Source organism: Polypterus senegalus, chromosome 11 (assembly GCF_016835505.1).
Source record: "Polypterus senegalus isolate Bchr_013 chromosome 11, ASM1683550v1, whole genome shotgun sequence".
Classification (NCBI taxonomy): Eukaryota; Metazoa; Chordata; class Cladistia; order Polypteriformes; family Polypteridae; genus Polypterus; species Polypterus senegalus.
In genome coordinates, this window is record NC_053164.1 from 100,365,558 (window position 1) to 100,381,929 (window position 16,372).

General features: G+C 37.3%; 1 protein-coding gene across 1 annotated transcript in view; it reads left to right on the forward strand.

Annotated features, from left to right (window-relative positions):
- Positions 1 to 15,923, forward strand: part of LOC120539368 (protein Daple-like) — a 192,679-nt gene extending 176,756 nt beyond the window's left edge. The window contains exons 28-31 of the mRNA XM_039769369.1: positions 2,369 to 2,535; positions 3,885 to 4,187; positions 7,562 to 7,630; positions 13,657 to 15,923. Of these exons, the coding sequence (XP_039625303.1) occupies positions 2,369 to 2,535; positions 3,885 to 4,187; positions 7,562 to 7,630; positions 13,657 to 13,721 (604 nt within the window). The 3' untranslated portion in view covers positions 13,722 to 15,923. The remainder of the gene's footprint in view (positions 1 to 2,368; positions 2,536 to 3,884; positions 4,188 to 7,561; positions 7,631 to 13,656) is intronic.
- Positions 15,924 to 16,372: the final 449 nt, after the last annotated feature.

The window sequence follows — 16,372 nt, forward strand, 5'->3', positions numbered from 1 at the left end:
AATATCACAAGATCAAACTGGATTTATCAAGGGTCGACACTTATCTTCAAATCTTGGACGCCTGTTTAATGTAATATACTCACCAACTAAATCAAACACCCCAGAAATATTATTATCATTGGATGCAGAAAAAGCATTTGACATGATTGAATGGAAATACCTTTTTACTACATTGGAGAAATTTGGGTTTGGCCCGAACATTTGTGCATGGATCAAATTACTGTATACCAATCCAGAAGCTTCAGTTTGTATTAACAACATTTGTTCAGACTACTTTAAACTAGAACGTGGTACCAGACAAGGATGGCCTTTGTCAACGCTACTGTTTGCAATCGCCATTGTACTGTATTTATCAGACCCACCAAATTCTGTGCCAGCAGTCTTAATAGCACTCACAGAATTTCAAAAGATCTCCGGTCTCAGAATTAATCTGAATAAAAGTGTACTCTTTCCAGTGAATTCTCAAGCATATAATATTAGATTAGATACCCTACCTTTTATCATTGCAGAGCAGTTTAAATACCTAGGGGTAAACATCACAAGTAAACATAAAGTTCTTTATCAACAAAATTTCGCCATCTGCATGGAAAAAATAAAGCAACACTTGCATAGATGGTTACCCTTCATCTCACTCTAGCTGGAAGAATTAACACTGTTAAGATGAATATTCTTCCTAAGCTCCTTTTTTTATTTCAAAACATCCCAATATTCATCAATAAATGATTTTTTAAGCAATTAGATTCAACAATAACCTCATTTATTTGGAACTCAAAACATCCACATATCCAAAGAGCGACCCTACAAAGACAAAATACAGAAGGTGGCATGGCTCTACCTAACATCCAGTTTTATTACTGGGCAACAAACATACAAGCTATAAAAACCTGGACACAGATAGAAGAACATACATACACAGGCTTGGTCCGCAATAGAAATAAAATCCTGCAGTACTTCTTTATATTCCCTGCTCTGTGCCCCAATTAATTCAAGTTATCGGCTATATACTAATAACCCAATTGTCCTTCACTCACTTAGAATATGGAACCAATGTAGAAAGCATTTTAAGATGGAGAAGCTTTTATCTGGGCACCTCTGCAAGAGAACCACCTCTTTCAACCTTCTCAAACATATGCAGTTTTTAATATCTGATAAAAATTTGGGATTAACTTGCTTAGAGATCTTTATATAGACAACGTCTTTGCATCCTATGAACAATTACATTCCAGCTACACATTTCTTTCACTATCTTCAAATTAGGAACTCTATTAAACAGAACCTTCCAGATTTTCCTCATCTTGCACCCTCATCCATACTGGAAAAAATCTTGCTCAATCTCAATGACTCAGACACCATTTCTGCAATATATAAAATCATTTAACAGTTCCTCCCTTTCGAAGATCCAAGAGGACACTGGGAAAAAGATCTCTCAATTAATATATCAGAAAAGGAGTGGAAAATAGCAATGCAGAGAATTCACTCGAGCTCCATATGCTCAAAGCATACAATTATTCAACTCAAAATTATATATTGAGCACATCTGTCTCGCCTAAAACTCTCCAAAATGTTTCCAGGACAAGATCCAACCTGCGAACGCTGCAATCAAGTCCCAGCTTCACTGGGTCACATGTTCTGGGCCTGCACCAAACTAACATCATTCTGGACCAAAATTTTTAATTACCTTTCAGACAGCCTTGGGGTCACAATCCCTCCTAACCCATTAACAGCTGTGTTTGGGGTTCTTCCAGATGGGTTTAAAGTGGAGAAAGACAAACACATTGTGATTGCATTCACTACACTTTTGGCATGCAGACTCATTCTGATAAACTGGAAGAATCCAAACTCTCCTCTTTTAAGTCAGTGGGAAACCGATGTGTTATACTATGTGAAATTGGAAAAAAATCAAATACTCAGTTAGAGGATCTGTACAGAGTTTTTACAAAACATGAGAGGATCTAATCAGTAATATTTTAAAATAAGCTCTTAAAGCACAGAGGAAGCAGTTATTTCTGTATTTCTTTTTCTTCTCCATTCATCTCTATTGACTTATCAAACTTATCAATTTAGGTATGTTTACAAGCCTTAAATTTTACTCTGTTTGCCTTGCTCTCTCTCTCAGGGGTGGGGGTCGACTTGTTCTCAATTCTATTTTTTGTAAAAATTGATTGATTTGTATGGAATGATTGCAATAATATTAATATCATTTCAAAAAAAAAAAAAAGATTGTACCTGCTTGTATTACTGACAAGTGTTTTAGACATCGAGGGTTTACCTTCAATGACAAAAGACATTCAATTTATTTTTGAACGCCTAATAGTAGACCTAAGTATTCAATATGTTGCTGTATCCTGCTTTTTGCATTTATTTGCAGGAAAGGCAACTGGATTGCAGACCGCATGAAGAGGCTTATTAAGCCACGCAGGGAGAGCAAGGACTTGTTTCGTGCACAGTACATCATAGCAGGCAGCACAGAAAACCTCAGTCAGCTGCCCCAGAAGGAAGCACATGAGCAGCCTAGTCATGCCAAAGCCCTTACAGGTTAGATCATGTACTGCTTTTTATAAATTGGTTTGTCTCTGATTTGTTAGGTTAGTTAACTAGGGTTTAGCAAGTATATTTTATTAGCATATGTGTTGTAATACAGGAAACACTGTTAACCTGATAAATGTACAGTAAATGGTCTAATTTTATAATTATTGGTTCTGGTGTATGTTCAGTTTTCTCATTCATGATTGGCAAGGAGAGTCTTCCCTGGGCTTTAGAAAGGCCATCTAGAACCTTGGTGCATTCTGTACAGCCCACTATTAGACAAGCAAATGGGTCAGGTTCTGTGGTAACCTTCAGTCAGTCTAGGCATTTTACCAGTTTACAGTAACAAAGTATAATTAGTTTGCTACATATGCAGGAGTTTATCTTATTGAAATTTAAGATACAGGCAAAAGTCCAAACTTGTATTTACAAGTGGCTGTGTCTTTAGCAGAGTGTCATGGTGGCACAGTGGTAGCGCTGCTGCCTCGCAGTAAAGAGACTTGGGTTCGCTTCCCAGGTCCTCTCTGCGTGGAGTTTGCATGTTCTCCCCGTGTCTGTGTGAGTTTGCTCCGGTTTCCTCCCATACTCCAAAGACATGCAGGTTAGGTGCATTGGCAATCCTAAATTGTCCCTAGTGTGTGCTTGGTGTGGGGGTGTGTCTGTGCACACTGCGGTGGTTTGTTCCTGCCTTGGTTTGTTCCTGCCTTGTGCCCTGTGTTGGCTGGGATTGGCTCCAGCAGACCCCTGTGGCCCTGTGTTAGGATATAGCGGGTTGAAGACTGACTAAGTCTTCAGCAAATAGAAGTCTATAGCACAGAACACAAGGAGACACAGGAAGATGCTGAGGAGCACGGGAGTAATGGAGAAGGTAGAAAAAAGATACAAGTCCATGAGATGAATTCTCACACCATGTAGGGCAAACATGCCTGGGAGAAGAACAAGCGCTACAGCTTTTTATCCAAGCCAAACAAAAAAGAAGTTTGGTAAATGTTGGACATGTAAGTGATTAAGGTAAAAGAGGATAAACTAAACTTAAAAGTTATGACATAAGGATGAATGTGGCAAAATTCCGGAATATATCTCAAGCAAGTCTTTCTTTTTAATCTGGGTTTATTGTGTTAACTTATCTCACCAAAGAAATCTCCCAACAATTTTATGGGACAAACTAAGTCTATGTGCTTTGCAGCACTGTTAATGCACATCTCTACCATAAAGTTTATCATTTTAAGACCTAACAGGGTAAAATTGAAATAGGCAGAAACTTTTCTATCAAGTATGGTAGTAATTATTGGACTATTTGACATAATGAAAACTAAAATAATTATTAATATAATTAAGTGGATTTTAATTTTTCAAAGGTCCGCAAATTGGTACTCCAAGTAACCCCAGTTCACCTGCTCCTCTGCGTAAAGCAAATAGTACCCAAAATGTCAATGAAGAACATAAGGTGATTTTGCGGTCGAAAGGACGAAAGCTGAGCTCTCGCTATGGTGTGTCTGAGTCTTTCAGCCCTGGAGACAACAAGGTTTCACCACGTGACCGTTTCAGGCAACGAGCAGCAGGTGCGTGGGACAAAAGGGCAGCTTCTCATGATGAAGTGGTTGAGACTCCATCTAGTCGTGGAAGCCTAACCAGCAGTGATCCTGGAGACGAAAAAAAAAGTGAGAGCTTTTGGGTTTTGCTTATATTTAACTAGAATGACAACAGCATAGCTACATAACAGATCCTCAGTAAGCCAATGTATTATATAAAATCTTTAATGCTGTTTATCATCCAAAGCTTTTTTACATCTACAATGCTATAAGCCACAATAAAGACACATATGTAAGAGAGTTAGATTATAACCAATATAAGTGTATTGCCTACAGACATGCAGAATTGCAGCTTTTGGATTTGTACTAGAGAATGCTAGTTTTCATTGTATTGTAATGTACAAGTTGACTTTGCGTTTTGAGTTCAGTACCTATGACATCAACATAACATCCTTACTATCATGCGCAAGCCAAAAATATTATTTGGTAGTATCTTTCAAAAAGCTTATTACCTACTTCCATAAAAATAACTCCATTGCTGATATCTAGATTTGCATATACTACATCTGGGTTCTTCACCCACCTTTATACACTTTATACAAACAATGTCGCACAATACATCTTCACACCAGTACATCTTTTGTGCATCCAGTTTTGGCAAACTGTACATTGCATTGAGTTTCTCCCAATACTTTTGCCTCACGGCCACACACCTAACTTTTTCATGCCTCCTGCCCTTCGCTTCTGCCATAATCTTGATCTTCTCTGAATTTACCTTAAGACTTTTGTCTTCAAAACCAGCTTTCCATTTCAGCATCTTCTCCTTAAAGTTCACTTCAGTATTTGCCTTCAAGATTGCCAAGATCATCAGAGTACAGGAGTTCCCATTTCAGTCTTTCATGCACTTCTTTTGTCACCACCTCCATGAGTATCACAAATTACAAGGGACTCAAAACAAATACCTGGGGGAAGCCCAACTTCATCTTAAGGCTTTCAATATCCATACCATTCTTTGTGCTTTCTCATAGATTGACCTCACTGCAGACACACAGTATTCATCTATGCCTAATTTTCTCAGTGCCTGCCTCACTACCCATTTTGTTTCACTAGAAAATTTTCCTACATTAATAATTAATTAGCATAATTAATATGCTGGACAAACCAGCATATTAATTCTGTTAGACCTCAGTGCAGCATTTGACACTGTCAGACATGACATTCTACTGTCTAGAATGGAGAACATGCTGGGTATCTCTGGCACTGCCCTCCAGTGGTTCAAGTCCTATCTGACTGATAGGCAAGAGTTTGTTAGTCTTGGTAACTGCAGATCCAGCTCGGCGCCAGTCACACAAGGAGTTCCTCAGGGCTCTGTCCTTGGCCCTCTTCTCTTCTGTATTTATATGCTCCCCCTTGGCCATATTATTCGTAGCTATGGACTGGGCTATCATTTTTATGCAGATGATACTCAACTCTACTTCAATGTTAAAAGTGGAACTTCCTCAGAGCTTTCTCAGCTCACAACCTGCCTTAGTGAAATTAAAACCTGGATGGAGCAGAACTCTTTGAAATTAAACTGCAACAAAACTGAACTCCTGCAAATTGGGACTAAAATGCAGCTTAATAAAATGAGCTCCTTCCCAGTCCATCTTGGTGGTGATCTCATCAGACCTGCCTCTACTGCAAAGAATCTTGGTGTCATTTTTGATTCCTCCCTTTCTTACTCCACTCACATAAATCACATTAAGAAACTTTCCTACTTTCACCTCCGTAACATATCTCGTGTTCGCTCCTTCCTTTCCTTTTCTAATGCTGAGAAACTTGTCCATGCTTTTATCACATCCCGCATAGATTATTGTAACTCGCTGCTGGCAGGTGCCCCTTCTAATCTTATATCACAGCTCCAGCTTATTCAAAACTCAGCTGCAAGAGTTCTTACTCGAACCAGCAGCAGCGAGCACATCACACCCATCCTGCTCCGTCTTCACTGGCTCCCTGTGTCTTACAGAATCGAATATAAAATCCTACTAATAACCTACAAAGCCTTAAATAACCTCGCCAAACTACACCAGTGACCTTCTCCATCACTATGTGCCTGCCCGTCCACTAAGGTCCTCTGATTCTGGCAATCTTGTTGTGCCCCACACTAATCTTCACTCCATGGGTGACAGGGCCTTCAGCTGTATGGCGCCCAGACTCTGGAATGACCTACCGAAATTAATCAGGTCAGCTGACTCCATGAATTCTTTTAAAAAACAACTTAAAACTCATCTGTTCAGGAAGGCTTTTAGCTCTATTTGACTTCATTCCCTTCTCTCAGTTTACCTCTCTGTCAAGATGCTCATGTAACCTGTGTGTGTGTGTGTGTGTGCAGACCATCAATTCTGTTGTCTGTTAGGCTTTCTCTGAGTTTACTGTCTTAATCTTCTTATTTATTAATTTGCTTTGTACTATGCTATATACTGTATACCCTGCCGTTCTTTCTTATGTTCTGTAAGTGCCTTGAGCATGGGAAAGCAGCTATATAAATAAAATGTATTATTATTATTATTATTACATTTGCTAGACAACAAAGACTGCATCTGTTGTTCTCTTCCTAGGCATGAAACTAAACTGCATTTTTACAATTTTAGCCTGACTCTTTTCTTTACAATTCTTTCAACTACCTTCATTTATTGCTCAATGTGATGTGCATTCCAGTGAATCACCCTTTCATTTGTATATTGGAATGAGCACTCTTCTTTTCAAGTTTATAGGAATAATATCTTCTGGCACAATCATGTTGCACAGTCAATCTGTCAACCTTCCAGTTCCATTAGATTGCACTGTCTTCAACATTTTCAACACCAATGCTTTACCTATCTCTACAGTTGTACTACTATTGTGACATTCACTTTTGAAAATGTACAGCTAGGTCTTTTTATTTTCTCACAAATGAACTTCATTGTCTAATTTGTTCTCCTCATCCAGCAACTTTTTCTTGCATACATATCAGAATATCTTGCTGTAAAGGTGTTAATAAATTTAAAAACTAGTATATCCAAAGTGCAGCAGAAGATTAATTTTAGTATGTTATTAGTGGGTGCATCATAAATGTTCTTTGAACTACTGTATAACAGTTATTAATGGGTGTACCATGGTGCAGTGGCTAGTGCTGTTTCCTTGAAATGCCAAAGCACTGGGCTCAAATGTGTGTCCCTATCACTGTCTGTTGGGAGTGTGCAAGGTTTCCTCCTGTCCACATGACTTTTCATCTCACAAAGATGTTTCAATTTGATTGATTAGCACCTCTAAAATGAGTGATGGTTAGCATGTGTCCAGAATTTGCTCTTCCTTGTTCCCAATGTTGCTAAGATAGTTTCTGACCCAGTGACTCCTGAATATGAATGAATTCTAATGAATGGTGTAAAACAAAGCTAATGAATGAACTGATATCATGCCCACAGACGAAGGTTCAAATGTGTCTTGGATTATGTAACAAATGAGCCACTTTAATGTTTTTACAGACTTGAGTGAAGATTCAACCTCAGGAAACTTCTCCCAGGACACTAACAACACTGCCTCAAGCAATGATGGTAAGCACGTGAGTAGGCTCAGGAGATATGGCCCAAAGGAGCCATAAAATGGAGGGCGTTAGAGCTCTGAGATGCTGTGTTTATCAGATTAATAGAGTAATTCATAAGGAAGGAGGCAAAACTGAAGAATACAATCCACTGTTGTTTTTTGTGTAAATGGCTGAGAATTATTAACAAAGCAGTTTATCGGCATCACAGACATACACTTGCCAAACCAAGGGCATGCCCCCCACTTCGTCAGGCAGTGGCAGAAGCAGTGACTTGAGCACATTTGTGTACTATACCCATATTATAACATCCAGCTTTAAGAGGCATAATGTTAAGCAGGAAAACTAAACAGTAAGGTGATATCATTTTTGTGCTAGCAGTAAATATGTTGATCAATCCTGTCGGTCCATTGACAAGTCTTTGTTATAGTGAAAAACGTTTACTTCAGAATAAAACTCTGATTAAGAGCCGTGTCAAATGAGTCTTGTAATGACTGAGTGATTGCAGCCAGGAGTGCACTGAATGGTTTGCATGAGCATCAGTCAAAACTTAGAATTGGATTTCTGTTGGATGCAGATCACACAACTAATATGGGTTTTAAGATGGCTAGCTGACCTGCTGAGAGTCAACTAGAATTCCCCACACCAGCTATGCACAAACAGAATATTTCATCAGAAATGTACATGTGCTGTATTTCAGTTGTTTATATTTGTTAATTTTAAAATTATGATTGTGACATTTTGTGTGACTTCCTTGTTTGAGGACCACCATTTTGTAGTTCAGATTCAAGGGCACTGCCACATTGTTTATAGAAACAACCACATTGTCAGTCACGCCATAAGTGACTCATGAGGTCACCTCCTGCCCCACTTTGTGTTTGTTTAAACTTTATTTTTTTAATAGGGATTTAATACTCAATTTAAATACGATGACATTGTGTTCTTACCCTTTGCTGGGCCCTAGACCACATCTTTTTGTAAATGCCTTTTTTTATTTTGTCTTTTGTCATCAGGCATGTTGTGTCATACAATCCATTCCTTAATCTATGCTACATCTAAGGTTCACAAATGAAAGAGGAAGCCTGATGTGTGAAGCACATGCTTTTCCCTACATAAAGTTGTGATTTTATCAGGAAAATATTGCATGTCAGTGAAGTAACAATAACAGTGAACAATGATTATATATTTCAAAAATTGTTTTCCTTCCCAAATTTCGTTGTCTTTGGGACATTAATAAAATAATGAATCATTATAATTAGTGTAAATGTCTTGCAGTATATTATACTTCTAATAATGGCAAAGTGTCATTCAGACTGAGGTATTAAATTTTTAGTTATATCTGCAGACTCATCCTCAGACAGGAACAACAAAAAGGTAGATATTACTCTTAAAGTGGTTAAACTGTGTTCAATTTAGCCTTAAATGTGTAAGTCCATCAAAAACGTAAAGTTAAAATTTTGATAGTCATAACACTTTCTCTATATACAGCAAACTTACATTATACTGTATGTAGAGAAAGCAAAAATGTTTTAGTGTTGATACTTGTGCACTACGTGAGATAAATAGACAGCACCACAAACTAATTAAGTAAGCATAAGAAGCTAATTTAATAAAAAAAAGACTTTTCTAAAAAGTAAGCTCTTTTTGTAATACCTTCTCTGTTGCTGTGTTGTGTGTCAAAGCAGGAAAACAGAAATGAAACAGAGAATGTCACATTTGGGCTGGGGAAAACTGCTTCCATCGCTGATAGAACAGTAGGGAATGTGGAATGTGATAAATCATGAGAAGTGAGGTGTTTTTAGCTTTTCTGAAAGAATATTTTGGAGATGAGAAAAAAGTTTCATCATCAATTCTTTCAGTTTTAGTCATTAGTTTTCTTGTAAAATAATCTGGTTATATAAAGATATAGTAAATATTACAACCCCAATGATAATTCCTCTTAGGACTTTGTTTTAAACTCCTCAGATGTTTTTCCATAAGGACCATCTTATTCAGTATACCTCAATGAAATCAAAGAGATATGTTACATTCCATTGCATTCGGGATCTATGGCAAATGGCAATAAACACATTTCATGTCAAAGAGGAATGTTAGAATATGATGAGTACATGTATGATTTACTCCTTGTTCTCCTGATAAACTGATGCCAGTTCTGAGTAGTTGCACAGTTTTAAAACTATGGCCATTTATGCCACATTATTGTTGAGTATCAGTTGCTTCACTGCAAAAGTTAGATTTTACTGAAGTACTTAAACAGTATTGAATACCACGTATACATATTCAAAAGCTAACTTAGTCTAAAAGGTCTGTCTTACCAATGCACCAAGTTCATCTTTGAACTGTTAAGATTAAACCAGAACCCAGAAGAATCCAACCAAACTTGCCAGCTCCATATTTTAAAAATCAAGCTGGAAGAAAAACCTGGTTTAAGTACTATAAGGCAGCAGTTTTGTCTTGCTGCTCCTGTGAAAACGACTCCTTTCTAAAGCAAATTCCTTTCTGTAAACTAGTTTTTAAATTATCATGTACTGTATTTCATTTGATTGCAGCTTTGCTTCTTATTAACTCACACATTGCTGTTGTCTCATATCTTTAAGGACCCATGTTTGATTCCTAGTCTGGTTACTGACTATTTAGAGTTCACAAGTCCTTTCCATGGATTTTTCTTTTTGGAATTTCCCTTACATCTCAAAGATATTATTAGTATAAGTCAAGATTTTGAAATCATTATTCTTCAGTTGGCAAAAGCCTTTATCCATAATGAATTGAGAAAATAATTACATACATTATTTCTGTACTATTATTTCTGTTTTGTACATTAATCATGTGCTATAAATTAAGGGAATAGTGTCCAATTGAGGACTGGCTGCTACAATACACTCTGGCACTTTGTATTCTTCAGTTATAGAAAGTATGTTTCAGAAAGCAGATGAATGGCCCATAAGCAACTGTAGCCCATCCTGGCAATAATACGCACCAGCCCAGAACTAACCGTAGAAAGGACATCAATTCTTACATGGTATACTCATGCACAACTCACTTGCACTCACAAAGAGTCAATTTAGCGTCACATTTTTCAAGTATTTTAGAAAAGTTTCTAATTTGAATTAACATAATATTCTCAAGCGGTGGGCTGGCGCCCTGCCCAGGGTTTGTTTCCTGCCTTGCGCCCTGTGTTGGCTGGGATTGGCTCCAGCAGACCCTGTAGCTAGGATATAGCAGGTTGGATAATGGATGGATGGACAATATTCTTAAACATGTTTAATCTAACTTAGGGTCACTGGGTGCAAGGTGGGAAGCAGCCCTGGAGCTGGCAGTAGTCCCTCACAGGGCCTTCTCACACATACATGTCCACAAAAAGTCATGTAATTCAGGAGGTAGAAGGAAAACCAGATTGCCTGGAGAAAAATTCACTTAGACCAAGAAGGACTTGCAAACTCCACACAGAGAACAGCATGGGATGCAAATGCAGGGTTCTGGATCTGTGTGATAGCAATCCTAACCACTGCACCCCTGTGTCACCTGTAACCTGGAGTAATACTTCAAAAATACATATAATTTATGATTATTTCATGAAAATTTCACCAAATTCCCTATCATAAAAAGCAGGTAAATTAGACTAAAAGATACAAGATTTGTGGAAACGAAGGGTTACAGAGTCTGAAAGATGAGTGAACTTCTATAAAATACAAATACACACAGCAGTTACAAAAATGTAGAAAGCTACTGACTTAGCTATAGATAAGATAAGCCACTATGAGCATTATAAAGGTGCATTGCTGTTTGTGTAAAGGAGGCCCAGTAGTGTTTCTTGATAAATCTGTATCTCATTAAACGCCACCTTCCTCTAATTACCCATTAATTATGACACAACTGAAGTCCACAGCAAGACTGAAATTTCTGAATACAAAGCTGTATGCTTGGAAAGTTTCATTTCTGTTCTTTTGCCATTATGTGAGTGGAAAAAAGCAACATACTATTATGGTAATTCCAGTTGGGTCCACTTACAGATTTAGGTAAGTTTTCATTTTATACCATTTTTAAGAGGTGACACTGGTCACTATGTATTTCAGGAGCTTTACCCCAAAACACCTGTGGTCAATATTTTAGTGCCAGCATTCAGAATACATTATAAATAAACCTGAGCAGAATAAAACAAAGCAGCTTTTCATTCTGTCATTCAATATATCTGAAACTCTTTAAAGTGAAATTTAAACCATCTGTAGATTCTATAATGTTACAAAGATCATATATGGAAGTGAAAAATGTGTACAACTCATTCTAAAAACTAATTAGACTGTAAATGTATTTAATTTACATTAAAACACCTGCAGTCTTGCCTTTGGCATAAGTTTATGTGCTTTATTTAATTGTTAAAAAGGAATAGAATCTCTTAGTTAAAGCTTCTGATGGGTGTCCAGAAGATCCATGACCTGTCCCTCTCATATTTCTGGCTTTTGAGTCAGCAGTCAACAGTATCAGAAATAAATTCAGCTCTTTATTTGAAGCCTCTCTGTGTGGGTTCCTCTGATAAATAATTAAGGTAGGACTTAGCTAATATTGTAGGTTTAATAGGATGATGCACTAGATGGCCAAGTACTTAAGTGTGATGTGAATATGGTTTAGTCATGAATGAATTTCTGTTGTTTAAATGAACTAACCAAAAATAAGATTTAATTTAGATTAATTAGATTTAAGGTGAGCATTATCAAAGTGTACTTCTACAGTCTTGGAGTCCAGGGCTTGATTCCAACATGGTCACTGTCCTTTGAAGTCTGCATATTGTTCTCATGTCTATACATTTTTTTCTGGCTACTCCGCTTCCTCCCATATACAAAATATGTGAAGTTTTGTTTCTTTAGAACTCTAAATTCACATAGTAAGTGTGAGTGTGTATGGGTGGTGCCTGGTGTCACAACCTGAGCTGATCTCATTCTTATTTTCACTATTGTTGGGAGATAATCTTACCCTGAAATGGATAAAAGTGAGTTTAAAAAAATGGATGGATGAATTCAGTTTAGTTTGGGAAGCTCCAGAAGGCAAAGTGTTTGTGGAGCTTTCACATACTTCCCATGTCTGAGTGGGTATCCTCCAACAGCCCAAACATGTTGGATTGAATGGCAGCTGTAAATTGTCATGGTATAAGTGAATGTGATCTTCTGTGTGAACATGCCCTGCCACATTGTTGCATTAAGGTTCAGACCCTGCAGTTTCTGAATGAATGAATAAATGAATGGTTGTTGGCATGGTGGCGCAGTGGTAGCACTGTTGCCTCGCAGTTAGGAGACCCGGGTTCACTTCCCGGGCCCTCCCTGCGTGGAGTTTGCATGTTCTCCCTGTGTCTGCTTGGATTTCCTCCCACAGTCCAAAGACATGCAGGTTAGGTGCATTGACAATCCTAAATTGTGCTTGGTGTAGGTGTGTAGCTTCAGTAGACCCCCGTGTCCCTGTAGTTAGGATATAGCGAGTTGGACGATGAATGGATAAACGAATGGGAGAACTTGCAGAGGAAGAATTCAGGAAGCTTACAAAACAACATTTTCTCCTTTTATGTATTTTCACTTTCCTACTCTACTGTGAAGGAAGAAAGCACAATGGTTAGAACAGCTGGCACTCAGATCAAGCATCTTTCATCTAATGATTGTCAGTGTGGAGCTTGCACATTGTCTCCAGATCTTTGTGCGTTTTACTCCGAACTCCCAAAGATGTGAACATTAGTTTAACTGGTGAGTCTAAAATGGCCCTACATGAGTGGGCTCTGATGAGCTGTCCACTGCTGGCTCAGCCCTTGTCCCCAGTGCTGTGGATTGTATTTGGTGGGCTTAAGATTGTTATGCAACGTTACCCCTACATTTCTTTGATTTCAGGGTCAGATGCAGTGTCAACTCTGAAACAAAATGTAAAGAATTCTGAAGTTTATTATTATTATTATTATTATTATTATTATTGCATGCATGTTATGATCAATGTCATAAATTGGATTATGAATTTCTTAAACAGCTACATTTCTTGTATTAAAAAGTAGATTTTATTTTCCAGAATCTTCTTCCAATAATACAGAACCAGTAACGAGGCAAAGCAGCACAGGAAGTCTGCACAGATGACTACTTTCTGATCACGCTCTTATGAGGTGTTAGTTCTATGACTGGCTATGGATTTTTATTAATTTGCAATGTAAATGGACTAAAAGCTCTTGAGAGCTTTCAACACTGGAGTAAGAAATGTTTTGAGAATGCAAACCCAAGTCCTGCAGAAGAAGTCAACGACTTTAGCATAAATTAAATCTGGATTACAGTTCCCATTGTCTATCATTCTACAGAAATCTAAATGACTTGGATTTATATTTATAGCCAGTTGTTGAATGTGATGATTCTGATGTCACCTGAAAAACTGTTCTAAATGGAATCTAAATGGAAGCATTAAACGTATCACGCTAATGGTTCAAATCAATTATTACAAATGAAAACGCTGGCACTGAAGTGGCAAGTCTTTGCATTTGAAGTCCTTGTAATTGAAATTGGGATCTGAAAGTAAACATTTGCTGGAAGGTTGCAAATATTGGATTATCACTAAGATTCAAGAGAAAGTTATCATTGTTTAAGAAAATAGCTGTTAGTAGCTTTCATTTTATTTATTTGAATATAGGTGTTCTTAGTGACATTGTTGAAATTTTTTGGCATATACAGAGCTACATTTCAAATGATTTGGAATTTCTGTGTCTTAATTGTAGTTTCTTGTCAATTTCTAATACTGCAGACACCAAGAAATTTTTAGCAACTGACCGCCATTAAGGAATTCTCTGTACAGATATATATAGATTTTTAAACACACTGGAGCCTAGAAACCTAAAGACTGAAGGAACATAATGTACAGGGGCAAAAAAAAAAAAAACATATATGTTCATCCTTGGAAAACTAAAGATACACAGTTAGATGCGTCCAACATGTAATGTTTTATTTAATGTTTTGTAGATAAGGAAAGAAAGGTAACTTGAAGCAACACTTTATTATGTCCTTTATCACCTAAACGTAATCAGCCAGGTTTGGGTTGTCTATGGCTTGATTATTTTTTACTAATTTAACATTATAGGCCCCTGAAACAGGTAAAGTGTGACATGATTGACTGCAAAGACTGTGCAAGATAAATGTGCTTTTTACCTGTGTCTGAATTTGTGACCATCTTTACACTTTCACAAGAAGAAAGCTTTTCTTGTTAAACGTAGAGGACACATTTGCCAAACTGTTCACTGGTGCTTGTACTACTTCTATATCTATAGACCACGATTCTGTTTTTTTTTTCTCTTGAGTTTTAATTGCAGTTTTGTTTCAGACTTTTAAATGTTTTTGCACATGGTACCACCAGAGCAGCAGAAAAGCACTAGCTACAGTCCAATGATGATTTCAACGTAAAACCTTGCTTTGAGCACAAGTTCACTTTAGAAATACAGTGCATTATAACAGGTTGGCAATTACGAAAACTTCAGTGGGCTGTGAATGTTCATTTAGGTGAGTAGTGAACCATCCCACCTGACAATCATTTAAATTGCTTGTTTATTTACTCTGAAATGCAGAAGATGTGTTTGTGTATATTTGGTTTTCTTTCTGTCTACAAAAAACAGATGATCTGATTAAGTATATGTGGTTCAATATTGTAATTGTTACAACGGCTAACTCACAACACAATGGTCCATGGTTCAAATCGCTGTCTTGTTATTGTCCATGTGGGTCAATTGTATGTTTTAAGTTTACTCCAGTTGCATCTCACATCCATGTTCGTTAACCTCCTATAACTTAATTTTTTTCCCATTGTAAATACATTTGGATGTGATCATGCCCCAAAATGGAATGGTGGCTCCTGTGATCCTTTTTTGAGAAAAGTGAGTTCACACAGTCACTGAATAGGTGATTTGGCTCAGAGGTCTGAAATACATTATACCTTGGTCTGCCTATCATACTTAGGGTTCTGTACAAGTGGGCATATCCATGATGAATGAGGCAGAAGGAGGCATTCGTATTAAATGATAAAACAAGTCAGCAAGGACTACTGGTTAGTTAGTCAATTTGAATCATCATTCTCATATGTGTTAAATTGCTCAAAGTGTTACCTTAGTTTAAAATAACTACAGGGCAAGCTTAGAACACTCTTGGTCCACCAAGCCACAGTTTTGAAAAAAGAAACAGAGTAAGTTTTATAAATTCTCATAGTTTCAGTATGATATTAATTTAAAGACCTTTGTTCATAACATCCATCCATTATCCAACCTGCTATATTCTAACTACAGGGTCACGGGCGTCTGCTGGAGCCAATCCCAGCCAACACTGGGTGCAAGGCAGGAAACAAACCCCAGGCAGGGCGCCAGCCCACCGCAGTTTGTTTATGAAATGTACTACAGAAAAACAGAAAAAAATGATATCTAGCATTAAAAAAAGAACATTTTGGAAATCAGGACTTCAATATAGTTAAAAGTGAATGTGTAGTTAAATAAAGTTACATGCCTTACAGAATGTTTGGGGACCAGGTCAATGTCAGTCCGATCAGTGTGGTCTGAATTATGAAGGTCTGATCAGTAAAAAAGGAAAAGTGAAACAAGAGAAAGTAAAGAATATTAAAGAGGGAAATAATTTATTAAGCAAGAATCCTTGTTTACATAGTGAGTATAGGAGATTAATTATTATTGCCTTAACTGTATTTTTAATTACCATAGTTTAATTTTCCTGGATGTTTTATTATTGCTTACTCTTGAACGTTTTAGCCT